At 39.1% G+C, this 16611-nt stretch overlaps 2 protein-coding genes across 19 annotated transcripts in view; both read left to right on the top strand.

Annotated features, from left to right (window-relative positions):
- The window catches only part of LOC135216228 (rho guanine nucleotide exchange factor 12-like), an 823284-nt gene that overhangs the window by 513999 nt on the left and 292674 nt on the right, over positions 1–16611 (top strand). The window lies entirely within an intron of this gene.
- LOC135216230 (WAS/WASL-interacting protein family member 3-like) lies at positions 11306–15359 on the top strand. Its single transcript, XM_064251382.1, has 2 exons — positions 11306–13788; positions 14187–15359. Exons 1-2 carry the CDS (start codon positions 12207–12209, stop codon positions 14252–14254), a joined length of 1650 nt encoding a protein of 549 aa, XP_064107452.1. The 5' UTR covers positions 11306–12206; the 3' UTR covers positions 14255–15359.

The following is a 16611-nucleotide window of genomic DNA, read 5'->3' as shown; positions in this document are numbered from 1 at the left end:
TATATATATGATATATATATATTATATATATGTATATATAGACTATATATATTTAATACATTTTCTTTTAAAACAGGATACGCCTCAAGTATAAAAGGGCCCATTAAAACACTGGTTTAAAGCTTTTAATGGGTCTTTTCTACTTGATATATATATTATATATATGTATGTATGTATGTATGTATATATATATATATATATATATATATATATATATATATATATATATATATATAATATTGTGAATCCATTTTAGGGTTGAAGTAATGCCCTCAGAATGTTAGTATTGAAGGCTCATATTCAGCCTTGTCTAATATTGATTATCTAATTATTGAATTAAGTAGTTTCAAACAGTACTGGGAAAAGTAGACCTTACAAGAGTTAAAATGTAAGTAAATGATGCTTTTTAATGGCAGTATTTTAATTTTTCCTCTTTTAAGTAAATGAATAGGAGTATGGAAACGTGTATGTGTGGCATAGCAAATTACGTACTGTCGATATACTGAACTAAACAAAATTTGAGATATTTTACCCATTTTCTGATTAATGCTCTAAATAGCGTATACAGAAGTTTTCATCAAAAAAACTTTTTTTATATGTATATAAAATGCCATCAGGCCATGCTGAAGTGGCTTTTGAACCCGAACCTTTTTGGTCATTATGGACGAAAGGTCAAACGTTCATTTAAAAAAAAAAAAAAATTTTTTTTCTTCTTGTTTAATCCTTACCTTCCGGCCGGAATTAGAGTTTATATTTTTTCTCTTTTTATTTTTATTTTTTTTTATTTTATTATTTTATTCGTAAGGGAAATTAATCATTGCATTTTTGCTGTAGTATCATGCAGTTCCGCTGGTATGGTATACTAATTATTATTAGCAGAATTTTGCATTTTATTCTAAAACTTTTTACTCTCCAAATTTACTACCGTGAAAAATACCAAGATATCGTTTTTAAGTCTTGTATGTTTTGGGATTATATATATATATATATATAGATATATATATATATGTATATATATATATATATATATATATATTTATATATATATATATATATATATAGAATCTACTAGTCATCTCTCTCTCTCTCTCTCTCTCGGATCTCTCTCGTCTCTCTCTCTCTCTCTCTCTCGCTCCTCTCTCCTCTCTCCTAACAACTATTTTTTAAAATATATAACCCCCTAATATATATATATATATATATATATATATATGTATATATATACACATATATATGTGTGCATGTGTTAGTTAATTTGAAAAATATAATTGTTTCCAGAGAGAGAGAGAGAGAGAGAGAGAGAGAGAGAGAGAGAAGGCGAATACAAAATATTAGCAATTGTCTGAAAGGACATCCCATACATAAACCAGGAGTAATTATTCATTAGCCAGCACGAATCCCTTCATTAACTCGCACCCGGCCCTTCATTAAGGTAGCGTAGGAGTGTGGAAGTTGGCGAGGAAAATAATTTTGTGTTTTTAGCCGGTCCACTGTTGACATTAGGAAGAGGAGTTAAAGGTGCGAGCATTGTCTCGGCAGTTTAATTAAGTCACCCAGGTTAGATTTAGGAGCCGTTGGCTTCCGCCTTTTAGGGGAAACTTGCGTCTTAAGAGTTCTGTTCGAAAAGAGTTTTTGTTTCCATTTAAATAGGTTCGAGGTGCACTTACGCTTGGGTGAAAATGGTGAAAATTGAGAATTTTGTTTTTGCGTTTTGATGCGTAATTTTTTTATGAGAAAAAATTTTGATTGATGTCGGTTGTCCATTGTCTTTGTTAATATTGACTGAAACGTATATGTATACACACACACACACACACACACACACACACACACATATATATATATATATATATATATATATATATATTATATATATATATATGTTTTATATGTATAGATATATTTAATAGATTTATTCAGTGATATGTTTTTCCATGAGAAAACTGATAACCTTAAAAATAAGTTTTGTTTTTTATTGACCAGTCTAACTGAATTTTCTGTGTAAACCAATTGTAATAATCTTGGCAATGTCTTGATATACATATTTAAAGTCTGAGGAATTTTGCGAGTTGTAAGTTATATATAAAATTTACTTGGGCTTTTTGTCAAACAGTTCGTCAACCGTAGTGGCAGGTTATTAGTCGCTGGTTAATGTTATAAGATAGTTAGGGCTTCATTCCGTAGAGAATGGCTCCTCCGGGATCGAAAGAAAACGGTCCTTCTTCTTAGGCTGTCTCTTACATTTTAGATTTTGTCAAGGGACACTTATGCAAATTCACGCGTAATTCACAAGCTCTGTTTTAATATGGAATCGTTAGTGATATTGAAACTGTAAGCAAATTATTGTGAAAACACTATGAATTTTATCTTAAATTACAGCGTTGATCCGGCAAATGCAGTCTTATTGAATTATTAATAACATACTTGATGTTCTTGTAATCAGTTGTTAATGATACAAAAATAAGTCTCTCTCTCTCTCTCTCTCTCTCTCTCTCTCTCTCTCTCTCTCTCTCTCTCTCTCTCTCTCTCGTTTTTTGCAGTAATAGCATCATATGAGTCGCGCAAGTTTCTTACAGTCAGCTGATCATGATATAAAAGTCTCTCTCTCTCTCTCTCTCTCTCTCTCTCTCTCTCTCTCTCTCTCTCATGACGAGCAAAGCGTAAGAAAAACTTCACTCTCGACTCTTTATAAGGCGGAGGTAAAGACCTTCAGATTATATTTACTTCTCAGGAAGCTTTGATTACATAGTTCCCATAAACCAAAGGTTAGCCGCCATTAGCGTTTCCATAATTTCAGGTCTTTTGAAGTTTTCGTTCGTCTTACGTACTTATTTTCGGTTCTTGTCCGTCTGAACTTGGCGCCTGTGCAAAGGAGCGGTTAGATTTATGATGATGTCGTGGCCAGTGTCTGAAAGAGATGGATAGATGTTCGGCGGATTTTGTCTAGGATAAAAATAATAATTGGATGAATCTAGTTAGGATGAAAGTCAAGGTAGAAGGCTCATTGTTTTTAAAGCCCTTCATCTTTCATTTTCCAGTCTCCTCCTCCTCCTCCTCCTCCTCCCCTCCTACCTCCTCCTCCTCCTCCTCCATCCTTCTCTCTCTCTCTCTCTCTCTTCTCTCTCTCTCACTCTCCTCTCTCTCATACTCTCTCTCTCTCTCTCTCTCTCCTTCCTTTAGAAATGAGATTGAGCATTGGACATTAGTTGTGATGTGCCTTTAAGATACTGTTTATATGCATATGTGTAATATATATGTTATACGCGTACATATATGTATACATTTATGTATATATATATATGTATATATATACACATTCATATATAAATATATGTATGTGGGGAAAAGCATATTTTACTGATAAAAGCTTTATTTATTCCAAATATAAATGTTACGAACTGGCCAGTCATTGCTATTTTTCGGATCATATTCATAGACAGCATTTTCGAAGCGGAATACAGTAGAAATCTGGGATTTAACTCGATTTTCTTTTTCTTTACATTCTAATTCTTCTTACTTTTGCAGTATAATCAGACCGTGAAGATTTTTCAATTGAATTTTTATGTAAGTAAAGAAAGATTGTGGTGCCCCATTAGATGGAAGAGAATCACAAGTATAGAGTTATGGAGTAACAAAATGCCTTAGTACAGACACAATCTGGTCCGTTGGTATGGTGGCTAGCGTCATGACATGCCGCTCAGATGTCGGGAGTTCGCGCCTCCCACACAATCAGTTCCTGCCGCAGTGTGGGGTCTGTGGAGGGAAGTTGAAACCAGCATTTCTTTTGGTAAGCTTCATTTTCAAGTCAGTGGTCCCTTTGGTGTGCTTGCTCCACGAGAATAGGTTTCATTTACTGAAATAATAATAATAAATATTCTAAAGTCGTCTCTCGTTACTAAAAGGAATCGATAGAATTCAACAGGCCACAGCTGACGCCTCGACCCGAGTCTCTGTTGCAGTTGTGACGACCCGGGGTCTCCTTGCATTGCCAGGTCTATACACCTGCAAGTGCAAACAGTCTGAACATTTTAAAAGGAGAAAGTCTTGCTAAATAGTAGGCTTAGTCGGTAACCACCTTAAGATTAATGTATTGCTAATGGGTTCTCGTAAGGTTTTATCTTTTTCCGTCCATCTGTAGATTGTACACTTAATCAGATCTCTCTCTCTCTCTCTTCGCGTCTCCCCAACCCCCCCCACACCCTCCCCACTGCGAATATCATCCGAATCGGGGCCCACCAACCGCACTCTTTGCCCTCTCAGTCTCTCTCTCATCCCGCTCTCTCTCTCTCTCTCTCTCTCTCTATATATATATATATATAATATATATATATATACACACAATGCAGTAAAGTTTTATATATATATATATATATATATATATATATATATATATATATATATTCGATAACTTTGTTGTAGGGGTATTTTGACAGATATAAGTACCAAACATAAGTTTTGTTTGGTATTGTGCTAGAATCGGAAGATTGTCCTTAATAAGTGATTCATTTAGCCAGTGAAAATAAATCAGAATGAATTTCCTATTCAATAAAATATAAAGAAAATATTAAGGTTTTCATTTGGGAACCTTCCTACATGTCAGAAAAATACTGGCACACCCATGAATTTCCATTCCGCGCAACAGTTTCATTATAATTATTCATTTTATTCCCGACATATATACATATATATCCAGACAGCCTTTGCCCTGTGGGAAGGAAAAATGGAATGACGAGATACGAAACGAATTTGGGATGCGTTCCAGCGAATATGGAAACTGGGTCGAACACAAAATTGGATGAGCTTCCAGTTGAGAGAGAGAGAGAGAGAGAGAGAGGAGGAGGAGGAAAAATTATCAAAATCTGTCGAGATTAAACTGGGGTTGTATAAGTTCGCGAATGTTACTGGCTGTTCGCCAACTTGCCGAGTGTCGAGAGCTATGGGTATGGGTTAGGGTAAGGGTAAGACCTCACGTCAAGAAAGACGCAGAATAGGGAAATCAGGTCACTCAAACTGCGCTATTCAACGGATTTCTTGTGGTGAGGTTGTGAGCACTTGTAACTTTTTTCTTAATCCTTATATTTAGTGTCCTTGCAACTGATTTTCTTTTATAGATATATATATATATATATATATATATATATATATATATATATATATATGGAATACTTTGCACAATTTCTACATATTATAATTATAAGCGAAGTACCAAAATTTTATACCTTATACATAAATGGTATTCATCATAGATTCACACAAAACCAAACACGACTCTCTCTCTCTCTCTCTCTCTCTCTCTCTCTCTCTCTCTCTCTCTCTCTCTCTCTCTTCAACACACACACACACACATATATATATATATATATATATATATATATATATATATATATATATAATATATATGAGAGAGAGAGATAGAAGAGAGAGAGAGAGAGAGAGAGAGAGAGAGAGAGATTCACCTTTGAACAGTTCTGTCGCTCCTTGAATGGGGAGTAACCTCGTTGAGGGCCTCTTGGTGTTTTATTGTGTATCAGTTGTTGCAGTTACAGAAAGATGCTGGCTCTAACTTCGGAATTAAACACAAGACGTCAGATCAGGTTAGAATTTCTTCCCCCATATCAGGGTCGCTCAAATGTAAGTTGGCATTGCGTCTTGGCTTATCAAGACGATATTCGTTAATTCGAACGTTTAACAAATTAAACGTTTTTAATATATGTGTTCCAGTTTTTTTTGTTGAGATTCAACGAAGTTGACGGTTCCGTTATAAGAATTCCTGAGAGCAAGTGATAAAGCTTGATTAGCAGTCTTGGATATCTTATGACTTAGAATAGTTTTGGTGCAAAATGCAACTGATATTTTTAGATATTTCTAATTTTATAGATATTATAGATATTATGCTAACGCTGGATGTGTCTACTTCATGGCCTTCTGACGGTCATAAAGCAGTCAGGAAAGGAAGGTCGTGCATGTGGTTCTTTAAAATTATTTAGTTTTCTATTCGATCTTCCAAGCCTTTGTTGAGTGTGCTGCTGGTCAACTGTAGCCAATATACTAATTTATCTAATGAACATTACACCTTTCTCAAGGTGTTGGTATCTCCGTATGAGAACGTTCTCGGTATCCGTGCCAACACTCACAACTTGTTTGCTTTGATCTCGTTGATGTGGATAAACCACGCTCAGGTCGTCGGAGATGGTGACTCCTGAGTTGTTCACTAGATGTTTTTAAGCTGTGTGGAGTTTCCATCAAAGGTTGCCTTGTATCTCTGCGCTCAGTGGTAGACTGCATAACCCTTTCTTTCTTTTAATCGTCAGCTGAAAACACTTATAGTCGGAGTAAACAGACTATAAACCCAAGAGAGCTCCAAACGGGAAATCAGACAGTTTATAGGAGAAGGTGATAGATAAATAAATATAAATGAATGGAAGATAAAACTAATATTCTGATATTCAGGAAACGTCAGGTGCGAGGTTCATTTTTAAACTGTTCATTGTTTTCTCTTGACTTTTATATGGCTGAGACATGGTAATCAAGCATTTAAATATGTATATGAATTCTTAAAAGTTTATTAGTTATTTATAACCATCATCATGACAAGTACAGGACAGAAAACAGGTTAGTTCTTGGGCACCATACAATAGTTTGGCAGGTGTGAATATTTTTCCATTAGCTGGTACTCGGAGAGCTCGATCTTAAGATAAGACTTGGATGCCTATAGGTCCTGCAGGTCTCTCTCTCCCGTCTGCTATCCTTGAGCTTACTGCGTAGTCAGAAGTGATTAACATGGTCGAGAGTCTAGGTAAATAGTGTCGATTTCGTGGATTAGCTGTGATACCTGAAATCTTATTTCTCGAAAGCCTTATTATGTTAGGAAGAGATTGTTATCGATCAGGTGAATAATTGCTTTCAGATGAGGAGGGAGCTGTTGTTTTCTTTATGATTTTCTAAAAAAAAAATCTTCTTAGGGAGAGTAGTTGTTAAGTATTATAGATGGGTACAATGTCAGGAAACAGCTTCAGTGGTTAACAAGTCATGTCTTTGAAAGCGTTTGCAAGGTCATTATTTGTCATTGAATTTAGCCGTAGCAGGTGAAATTTTGTATTTTTTTCTCCTTTTATGTGATTTCGGTAACATTGCTTTGGCCTTGCTTGTGTGTTAACAAAGTCATTTAAAAGTGCTTGCAATCACATTATTTGTTAATGGATCTAGCCATAGCAAATGGAGATATTTATTTTTCTGCTTTTATAAGATTTCATTAATAGTAGTTTGGCCTTGCTGCTGAGTCAAACGAGTGTTTATTCATTTTTTCAAATATTTCATTCGTGCTGTGAATGTTTAGGACGATCTTCTGTGTATGGTCCAGGCCTGAATATATTTGGTGAGCAGTTTGCTGATAGACGTTCACAAACTTCGTCAAGACCTGTGATAATTGCGTTGTTGACTTTTGAATGGGGGCCAATTTCACTTTTAAATTTTGATGTTTACGTTCAAGTGAGAAGAAAATGTTTGCGTTGTTTCTTATATATTCTTTCCCGTTTGTTTTTCCACCTCGGATTGATTTGATTAGTGTTTCTTTAACTCGGTATTTTTATTGGCAATGTTTAAGCTTCCCGGTGTCCATCTTAGAATGTTCAACATCATCTGTCAAAACAAGACTCGCTGGTATCTTGGTAATATTATTATTATTATTATTATTATTATTATTATTATTATTATTATTGATTATTATTATTATTATTATTATTATTATTATTATTATTATTATTATTATTATTAGCAGCTGTTTCCACGGCATTTAAATTGTATAGGGTCTTCTCTATTAGTCTTACATGTTCTTTTCAACAGCGTGTAGCTGGTATATTAAGTTTCCTAAGGACAGATATAGATTTTCTGTTGTCTTAGGTTTATTTCCTCTGCGTGTGACATTTTGACTGGAAAACTCGAAAACATAAATAATTGGGATGCGACTTTTCGCCAAAAAAGGGACGAATTATGCGAATTCTCAGAAATTATTATTATTTAACCGTTTGCAGTTGATAATATTTTATATAATTAGTTTTTTCGGAGATATAAGATTACCTTTGCTTTGAAGTGTGTGTTTGTTTGTATATGTATACTAGGGTGTTAGAGGGATGGGTAGCAGACATTATTGGATTGCAGAGGTGTTGAGGTGTACGATTGTCTGTGTTTGGAGTTGGGGGTTGAGGGGGGGGAGTTCAGTATGGTGCGACTACAAGATTGGGTGCTGGAGGGATTAGTTGGGATCATGTCTGAGAGAGAGAGAGAGAGAGAGAGAGAGAGAGAGAGAGAGAGAGAGAGAGAGAGAGAGAGAGGACGCTTTCATAATGAGTCTTGCAACAATATCAGAGAACAAACACAAAGGCTTATAGCTCAGAGCAAAAATCCTTAATAGTAAAAAAAAAAAAAAAAAAAAAAAGTGTACACCTTAGAGTATTTCATAATGAATATCGTAACAAAAGACAAAGGGCCTCCGGGGGGAAAACACGCTCAGTTGACAATGAAGTAGTCAGTGCAGGTAATTTGCAACTTGACTAACTAGAAATCTCGTCTGGTAAAAGGATACAAACTCGCTGTTGTAAGTACGAAGTCCAGGAAATGTAGAATGACCAAGTATTTAAAATTTTATTTTATATATTTATTTTTTTTTCAGACTGAGCAACTCGTATGAACCATAATTTTCGGAACAGCTTAGCTTCTTCCGGTGAACTTTTGTATCCTTTCCGCTCGCATGCCACGATGTAGCAAAATACAGCCATGCTTTATAAATCAAGGTTTATTCGCCTGAATTCGCCAGTGTCAAGACGGTTGGTTGATTACGCTAAACATTTGAGGATTTGGATTGTAAAAAAAAACATTAAAAACTTCTTCTTGTACGTTTGTAAACACGTTTGTTTCTTGCATTCGTCAGGTGAATGCTTTATCGACACACCCCCACGCCTCTCTCTCTCTCTCCTCTCTCTCTCTCTCTCTCTCTCTCTCTCTCTCTCTCTCTCTCTCTTTTAATAAAAATCTAAACTGATTGTTTATATTCTCCATCGCCTCTCTCTTGTTTTCATTGATATGCAAAAACTTTTCTAAATTCATCATTTCTGCCATATCGTTTTATTCGATGGCTGCATGAATATTTTTTTCTTTTTCTGTAGTAGGTTTTTGTATTAGGTGCTATGTTAAGAATATCTGCTTGACATATTTGCTTTAGAAACTACAAGTTAAAGAGTATGGTAGAATATGTTTAGTTAACACTAGCTAAATGTTTGATGTGTCCTTATGACTTCGAGATCTTTTTTCCAGTAATTCATTTCCGTAATTTAAGTCCGGTCACGGCATTTCTTATCTATTGTTATATCTTATGTGTTCGATGCAGTGGCAATTCCTGGACCCCTTGTTCTCTCAGGAATAGCGAGAGAATTGAACACCCCAGTTATAGGGACGTTTTAAATCTTTTTCGCGGGAATATTTCCATCTTATTCGTCCGGGACCAAAAGCTACTTGCCTACAAATTGGTGATATGTCTTGTATGAAATTCGTGGGGTGCCTCTCGAATTTAAGTAAGGCCCGCCTCTCTCTCTCTCTCTCTCTCTCTCTCTCTCTCTCTCTCTCTCTCTCTCTCTCTCTCTCTCTCTCTCTCTCTCGTATATGATATTTATATACATAAATGCGTACATATATATATATATATATATATATATATATATATATATATATATATATATATATACATACATACATACATAACATACATACATATGTGTGTGTGTGTATATATATATATATATATATATATATATATATATATATATATATATATATATATATATCACATACAGTCTTGTACAGCTGTATCTCAAGATTTTACTGCAAACTTTTGAACTAGATATTATCGTAGCAAATGCTTATGTTTGCATGTTGTCTAAGAAGAGTTTCCCGTTCAGTTTCCTTATAGGAGCGATTCAGTTCCATTCTCTTTATTCTGGCGCAGCCTTCTTCCCTTCAGATATATAGTTCTGGTGGCATCTCCCGGAAGACTACTTTTCCCTTCCATTAGCCGCGCAGATTATCCCAAGATTTCGCTTTCGGGAGTTCGTAACATAGGTCAGGTTTCAATTTCCTGCGGGCGCTCTTCCAAGGTTTCGATCACGATTGTCAGGTGGTTTAATCGAATGCTTTTTTTTTTCATATCTCTCTCTCTCTCTCTCTCTCTCTCTCTCTCTCTCTCTCTCTCTCTCTCTCTCTCTCTCTCTCTCTCTCTCTCTCTCCCCAGATCTTTATCGATCGGAATGCTAAGTTTGCTGTTTAACCACACGAATTAATATTTCGGTTGGTTATTATTTTACACACACACACACACACATACACATACACACACACACTTTTATAACTAAATAAGGGTAAAACGTAACTGATCATAACTATATAAGGATAAAACGTAACTGAATTTGTTAAGCGTATCTTTAAAAATGAGACGAAAATAATTGAGAAAACCAAATTTAAAAGGTCTGAATTGCAGGTTAGTTGAAAAAGCTCAAGAAAATCACTGGTAATAGATCAGCTAAATTGATAAGTCTATAATATACGTATTGGTGCCTTGGTCATTGCATGGATACTTAATATGAAGAACTATGTTAATCGCTGGTATGAGTGGAGGAAAATTCACTTGAGAATAAGTGGCAGGAAGTTTGTTATAAACAAAGAACAACATGTGCGTGTAACGCCGAGCGTATTACGGGCGTAATGAAGGTGTGAGAAGAATTACCATTGCCGAGGTGGGAATAGTCTCATCACAGAGGAGGTAAAAGAAGGAGTTTTTATACATTCCTAACTCTTACCTTTTTTCTTCTTCTTCCTCCCTGTTACCTTCTCCCGTCCCATCTTTCCTACTGTTCTCGTATACCCTACACTCTCTCTCTCTCTCTCTCTCTCTCTCTCTCTCTCTCTCACCAAGTCGCTGCTTCATGATTCACTCCCAGCTATATATTGTGTTTTCGTCATATATATTGTCCTTCAGTTTGTTTATTTATTCGTTTTGTAAATGTTTAGGGTAGAGCTTATGCTTTTTTTTCAGCAACTTGGTGACAGTCGTGTTTTTAATGCCAACGGGGGTAAATGTAAATCATACAGAGAGAGAGAGAGAGAGAGAGAGAGAGAGAGAGAATCTCTCTCTCTCTCTAGTCCCTCTCTTCCTCTTTCTCCGCTGTTGCAGCAAGGAGCGTGTGGCAACAATCCTCCGACCTACCGGTACCGGGGTTGGGGAGTGAGGGGGAGGAGGGCTTTACTCGCTTGCCCCCGTCCATATTGAAGTCTCACTCACAGTGCGAGTACGGTAGCCCAAGTGAAAGCAACGGCCGAGCTTCTCTCTCGTTCGTTGTCTCTCCATCGGTGTTTCCTTGGCTTTCTTTCAACCCTACAGCAAAATCGTTGTCAGTCGTTTTGTGGTGGAATTTTTTTTATATATAGAAAACATTCGCCATCGTCCGTGACCTTCGTTTTAACCCCCCCATAGGTGCTTCGACTACGTATATATATTATATATATAGTGGTCTCTTTAGACAATTGAAATTAGTTTATTACTAAAGGCTTTTTTTGATATCGAAGAAGTGTTTGTGCGTGTGAGATTTTCTACTAATCGGTGTTTGTCCTGGACCAGGCGAAAGTGGATTCCATGTTCGCGAGATTCGTAGTTGTGAAGGAGGCAATACACAGAGAAGGATACCATATCCTATTGCTTGCAGTTGGTCGTTTCCCTTCCTAGTGTGTGAGAGTCCGTGTGTTGGAGTGTTGGTCGCAATGGCCCAGTAAGGGCAGGAAGAAGGCAATGGCTGCCACCAACAGCGTCCAGGAAGATCCATATCACCCTCGGCTTGTGTTTATTACCAGAGGCAATCGCACCCTGTGGAAGGACCCATAGCCTATCGAAGCAGAACTATTTTTATAGCGACTTTTACACCGTAGCCATCTGACTTTTGTAAAGGTTTTATATCGAGTATTTTGTAAGAGTTGTGTGTCTGTGAGAAAAGGCCGCCGAGAGCTGCTATATATATATTTCAAGACATTTTTGTTTCCCTGAACATTGTCGTCTTCGTCATTGTCGTCGGTCTGTGTTCGAATTGCGGGTGACAGACAACAACAACAACAGCAACAACAACAACAGCAACATCTGAATTTGCCTGGAAGACGTTCCTCATCAAGCCATGGTGATGAACACTTTCCGGTCTAAGTTGCGGCGTCGCCGCGACGAGTTTTTCCGACGGGGATCCGATGACTCTGACGAGTGGCAGTTCGTGCCTTTTAACCCTTCTGTCTATCCCGGCAACAACAACAACAACACCCTCAACAACAACGGCAATTCCTCCCGAGGTGGAAGTGGAGGCGGCAGCAGCAGCGGCGGAGCCGCTCCTTCCACGCCCAAGCCCGCACTGCGTCCGTGGGCGCAGCAGAGAGCCTCATGGCAGGAGACCAACCCACCTGTCCCGCCGCATGGCCACGGCTCCCTGGTCAAAGGGTACTTCCCTTTGCCCCCGTGCCCGGAGTCTTCGCCGCCCCCGCTCCCGCCCCACTCTCATGGATACCCGGGTTCCGTGCCCAATTGGTACGGCGTGCAATTCCCCGACACTCCCAACCATTACCCGGCGTCTGTGCCCCCTGGGCAGTCGAGGCCTACTCCCGTCGTCCTGCGAAAGGCCGCCCGCGCCGCCCCTCCCCCTCCCCCGCCCGAGTCTCTTCCTCCTTCTCCTTCGGCCCCTCCGAGCACCAGCGCCAACACCATCCCGAGTGCCTCTGCCGCCTCTGCCTCTGCCTCCTCCACTTCCAGGCCCAATAGCTACGGGGGTCCTCCGCCCCCTCCGCCGGTGTCAGCGGCTGCTGTAGCAGCGGCCGCTGCTGCTGCTGTTGCTGCTGCCTCGAATCCCAATGCTGCGACCATGAGTTCCACCGGCGAAGGAGGGACCTCGAGGCCGAACAGCAGAGGTCCTTCTTCGAGGCCGAACAGCGGCTGTTCCAGGCCGACCAGCAGCTGCAGTGTGAGCAGCAGCCGCCCCAACAGCAGCGTCGGGGGCTCTCGGCCAAACAGTGGCATCGGAGGAGGGAGTAATACCATGGGGGAGGGCAGTGTGTCACGCCCCACCAGTGGCGTATTTGATCAGGTGGATGGTAAGTTGGCGGTGAGCCCCGAGGGAATCCCCCCGACGGTGCCCCCCCACGGGCGGCCGGCCGTGCCGCCGCACGTGGTCAGTCCCAGGACCCTGATACCTCCTTCGACGTTACCTGTCACCAGCTGCATGCCACCACCGCCGCCGCCGCCGCCCACAAATTCACTGCCTATGCCACCACCACCCACAGTGCCCATTCCCCCACCTCCTGTGCCTGCCCACGCCAGGGACGAGACTCCCTTACCTTGCCACGCCCACAATGGCGTCCTGCCCTTCCCCGTTGCGACACCGGAAGGACCACCCGATGGGCCTCTGCCTGCCCCACCTCCTCCCGCGCATGCATGTCATCACCACCACTCCAGATCTCGACCTGGGTCAGGGAAGGTCGGTCACCTCAGCCTGGAACAGCTGGCGCCCTACGTGGCGGCCATGCTCAATGCCCATAGCGACACGGAGCATCACAGCGATGGCATGTCCCCCGACTCTCCCGAGTACAAGGTGCCCGTCGACCAGTCCCCGGAGTACAAGTCGCCTTGCGAGTGCGAGAGCTGTAGCCCGCCTCCGCCTCCTCCACCTCCTCCTCCTCCTCCTCCCCCTCACCAATCTCATCCTCTTCCTCATTCAGGTAATGAGTCATTCATGGTTAGCTGCTCTGGTCAGCTTCAGTTTGGCCATAGGATGAAATATGTCTGTACAACATGAATATACATATATATTATTGAAATAGATTTAGAAGTAGATTATATTTTTCATGTCAGTTTCCTTGGGAAGCTTTTATTCAATTGTCCCCGTCTCTCTCTCTCTCTCTCTCTCTCTCTCTCTCTCTCTCTCTCTCTCTCTCTCTCATTTACCTCCATTCATATTCTTTCTTTCATCTCTAACAAATATTTCATAGTGCAACTGCGTTACACCTTTCAAACCTTCTTACCGTCAGTTTCCCTTTCAGCACATGAACGACCTCGTAGGTCTCAGAGATTGGCCTTTGGCCTAAATTCTCTCTCTCCCTCTCTCTCTCCTTGCTAGGGTGGCGTCTTGGCTTCTGCAGCTTCCGGTTATTGCAACCGAATTGTCTTGCTTTCGCCAGCAGATAGCGATTCCATCGCGGGGATTCTCTTTGATGGCGGTGGTGCTCCGGTTTTCCCTGTGGTTTTACCATTCGGGGGAATCTTGTTGTCTAGGGGTGGAAAGGTTTCTTAGTTTGTTTCATTAATAAGCGAATTGTATTATTATTATTATTATTATTATTATTATTATTATTATTATTATCATCATCATCCTGGTGTGAAAAGGTTCTTTAGTTTGTTATACTCTTAAGCGAATTTTATTATTATTGTTGTTGTTTTTCTTCTTCTTCTAAGGGGTTCACAATAATAAAAATTTTTTAAGAGTTCTTGTATAATTTATAAACACTTTATGAAAGCTTCCGAACCCTTCCCTGGGTTCATCTTCAGTTTAGAGGGATTGAAGATAAACCCAGGAAAGGGTTCGAAAGCTTTTATAAAGTGATTATAAATTATACACGAACTTTTAACATTTTTATCATTGTGGACCCCTTAGAACATTGTATAAACTCTTGTGATAGAGAGTTTTTTCCCAATAATAATAATTATAATAATAATAATAATAATAATAATAATATCGTGATGATGATTTATAATTTTTATGCTCTGTAGCCCTTTTTTTTGATAATGTTAATCACAAATTTAAAAGCACCAATGCAGTGAATTATGACGTTGCGATTAAATGGTAATGCGTTTATCTTCTCTATTAGATTTCCCTCACAGATCTGTCTCCCCTCCCCCAGTTTTTAATGACCCCGAAATTAATCAAAGGAGATTATATACTCCCACGGACAGACGGTCTGGTTTTAATTAATAAACCCGACGCTCTTAAAACCTATAAGTATCTAATAGCATTAAAGGAGCCTTTGCTTTTTATACAAATTGTTAAATAAATTGAAACTAGCTAAAGGGCAAAAGAGTTGAATTCTGTTTCTGTAGTGTAAATGTAGTAGTAGATACGGTGCTTTTATAACATTGTTTCGTTCCTTGAAGTAACTGGCAAAGCATTTATGATAAATAGTCCAGATTGTGTATTCGTAAAATCGCTACTGACTTTTCAAGGGTAGTCAGAAAACTGTTAGCAAAAACATGAGGATTATGAGTTAAATAAAGGTTACTTACAGTTACCATAAAACGTTGTGTTTATTTGTACCTCTTAAAAACAATTGGGATGTATTCCCTTGGTATCATTGCAAAATGATGGCTTCTCTTTACAAATAATTTCCCCTAAAAAGAGAAGGAGTAAACGAACTGATTATTTTTTTTATATATTTAAAGGAAAGGTTGAAAGGACGATTGCTTTATATATTCTCTTGTTGGTTGTTACATGACCAATTCTTCTATCATTTTGCCACAATTCAAACAATCTTCTTTTTCCTTCTGTATGCTTATAATTCCATATCCCACCACTCTTGTTTATACCCACAAATGATCTAGGCTGACTCTGGCTGCAACGTTGAATTTTGCCTGCACCTCATTTGATGATTCCACCTTAATGGTAAATCTTAGCAAGTACTGTAAGGCAAGAAAATAAACTTCTGTTGGGAAGTAAATTAAAAGATAATGGACAAACATTAATCAATAAATAATCGTGGAAAATGTGTGTACGCTGTGTGTGATTAAGGTCAGTTACCGTAATGAATGAAAACATTCTCTCTCTCTCTCTCTCTCTCTCTCTCTCTCTCTCTCTCTCTCTCTGTGTGTGTGTGTGTCGTTAGTTACGGTAGCAAATATTACAAAGCCCCGCTGCTAATTAAGATTATTTTTGGCGTAGCGCCTAATTAATAGCGTTTAATTACCTGCGTAAATATTCTCTCTCTCTGTCTCTCTCTCTCTCTCATATATCTAGTACTACAGTACTATAGCTCGAATGATGAAAAATTAAATGGATTTGTGATATTAAACGCAAATAATGTAATTTTAAACTCACATACGCGTCAGTAATAATATTGGGCATTGCAAAGAGATGCTTGCAGTGTATTTGTTGCTGATGCATGCAACACTAATAGTACTATGCCGTTTTTCGTGTATTTTCGCATATTATCCACTGCTGCGTTAGACCAGCCGATTTTGCTCATTATAAAAGATTTTTTTTCCCCCATAATAATAGAGCGTAGGACGGGACGTCATAATATATACTATGTACCACCATACCTCTGCTCTAGCACCACTCCATAGAAGGGGGGTAGGGGGGGGGGGGGGAGTGTGAGGCATGCGTAGTGGCATTGATCAGCTAGCATGTACTCTCTCTCTCTCTCTCTCTCTCTCTCTCTCACCCCGTGTCACAAGGGGCAGTGGCTAGTGTGCGGATGGTGTATATATGCGTGTGAGTGCGTATGTGTGAGTGAGCGCTTGCGTGCATATATGTCCTTGCTTCATTGATTTTG

Source organism: Macrobrachium nipponense, chromosome 6 (genome assembly GCF_015104395.2).
Source record: "Macrobrachium nipponense isolate FS-2020 chromosome 6, ASM1510439v2, whole genome shotgun sequence".
NCBI classification, from domain to species: domain Eukaryota; kingdom Metazoa; phylum Arthropoda; class Malacostraca; order Decapoda; family Palaemonidae; genus Macrobrachium; species Macrobrachium nipponense.
This window is presented reverse-complemented; position numbering and strand designations above follow the sequence as displayed.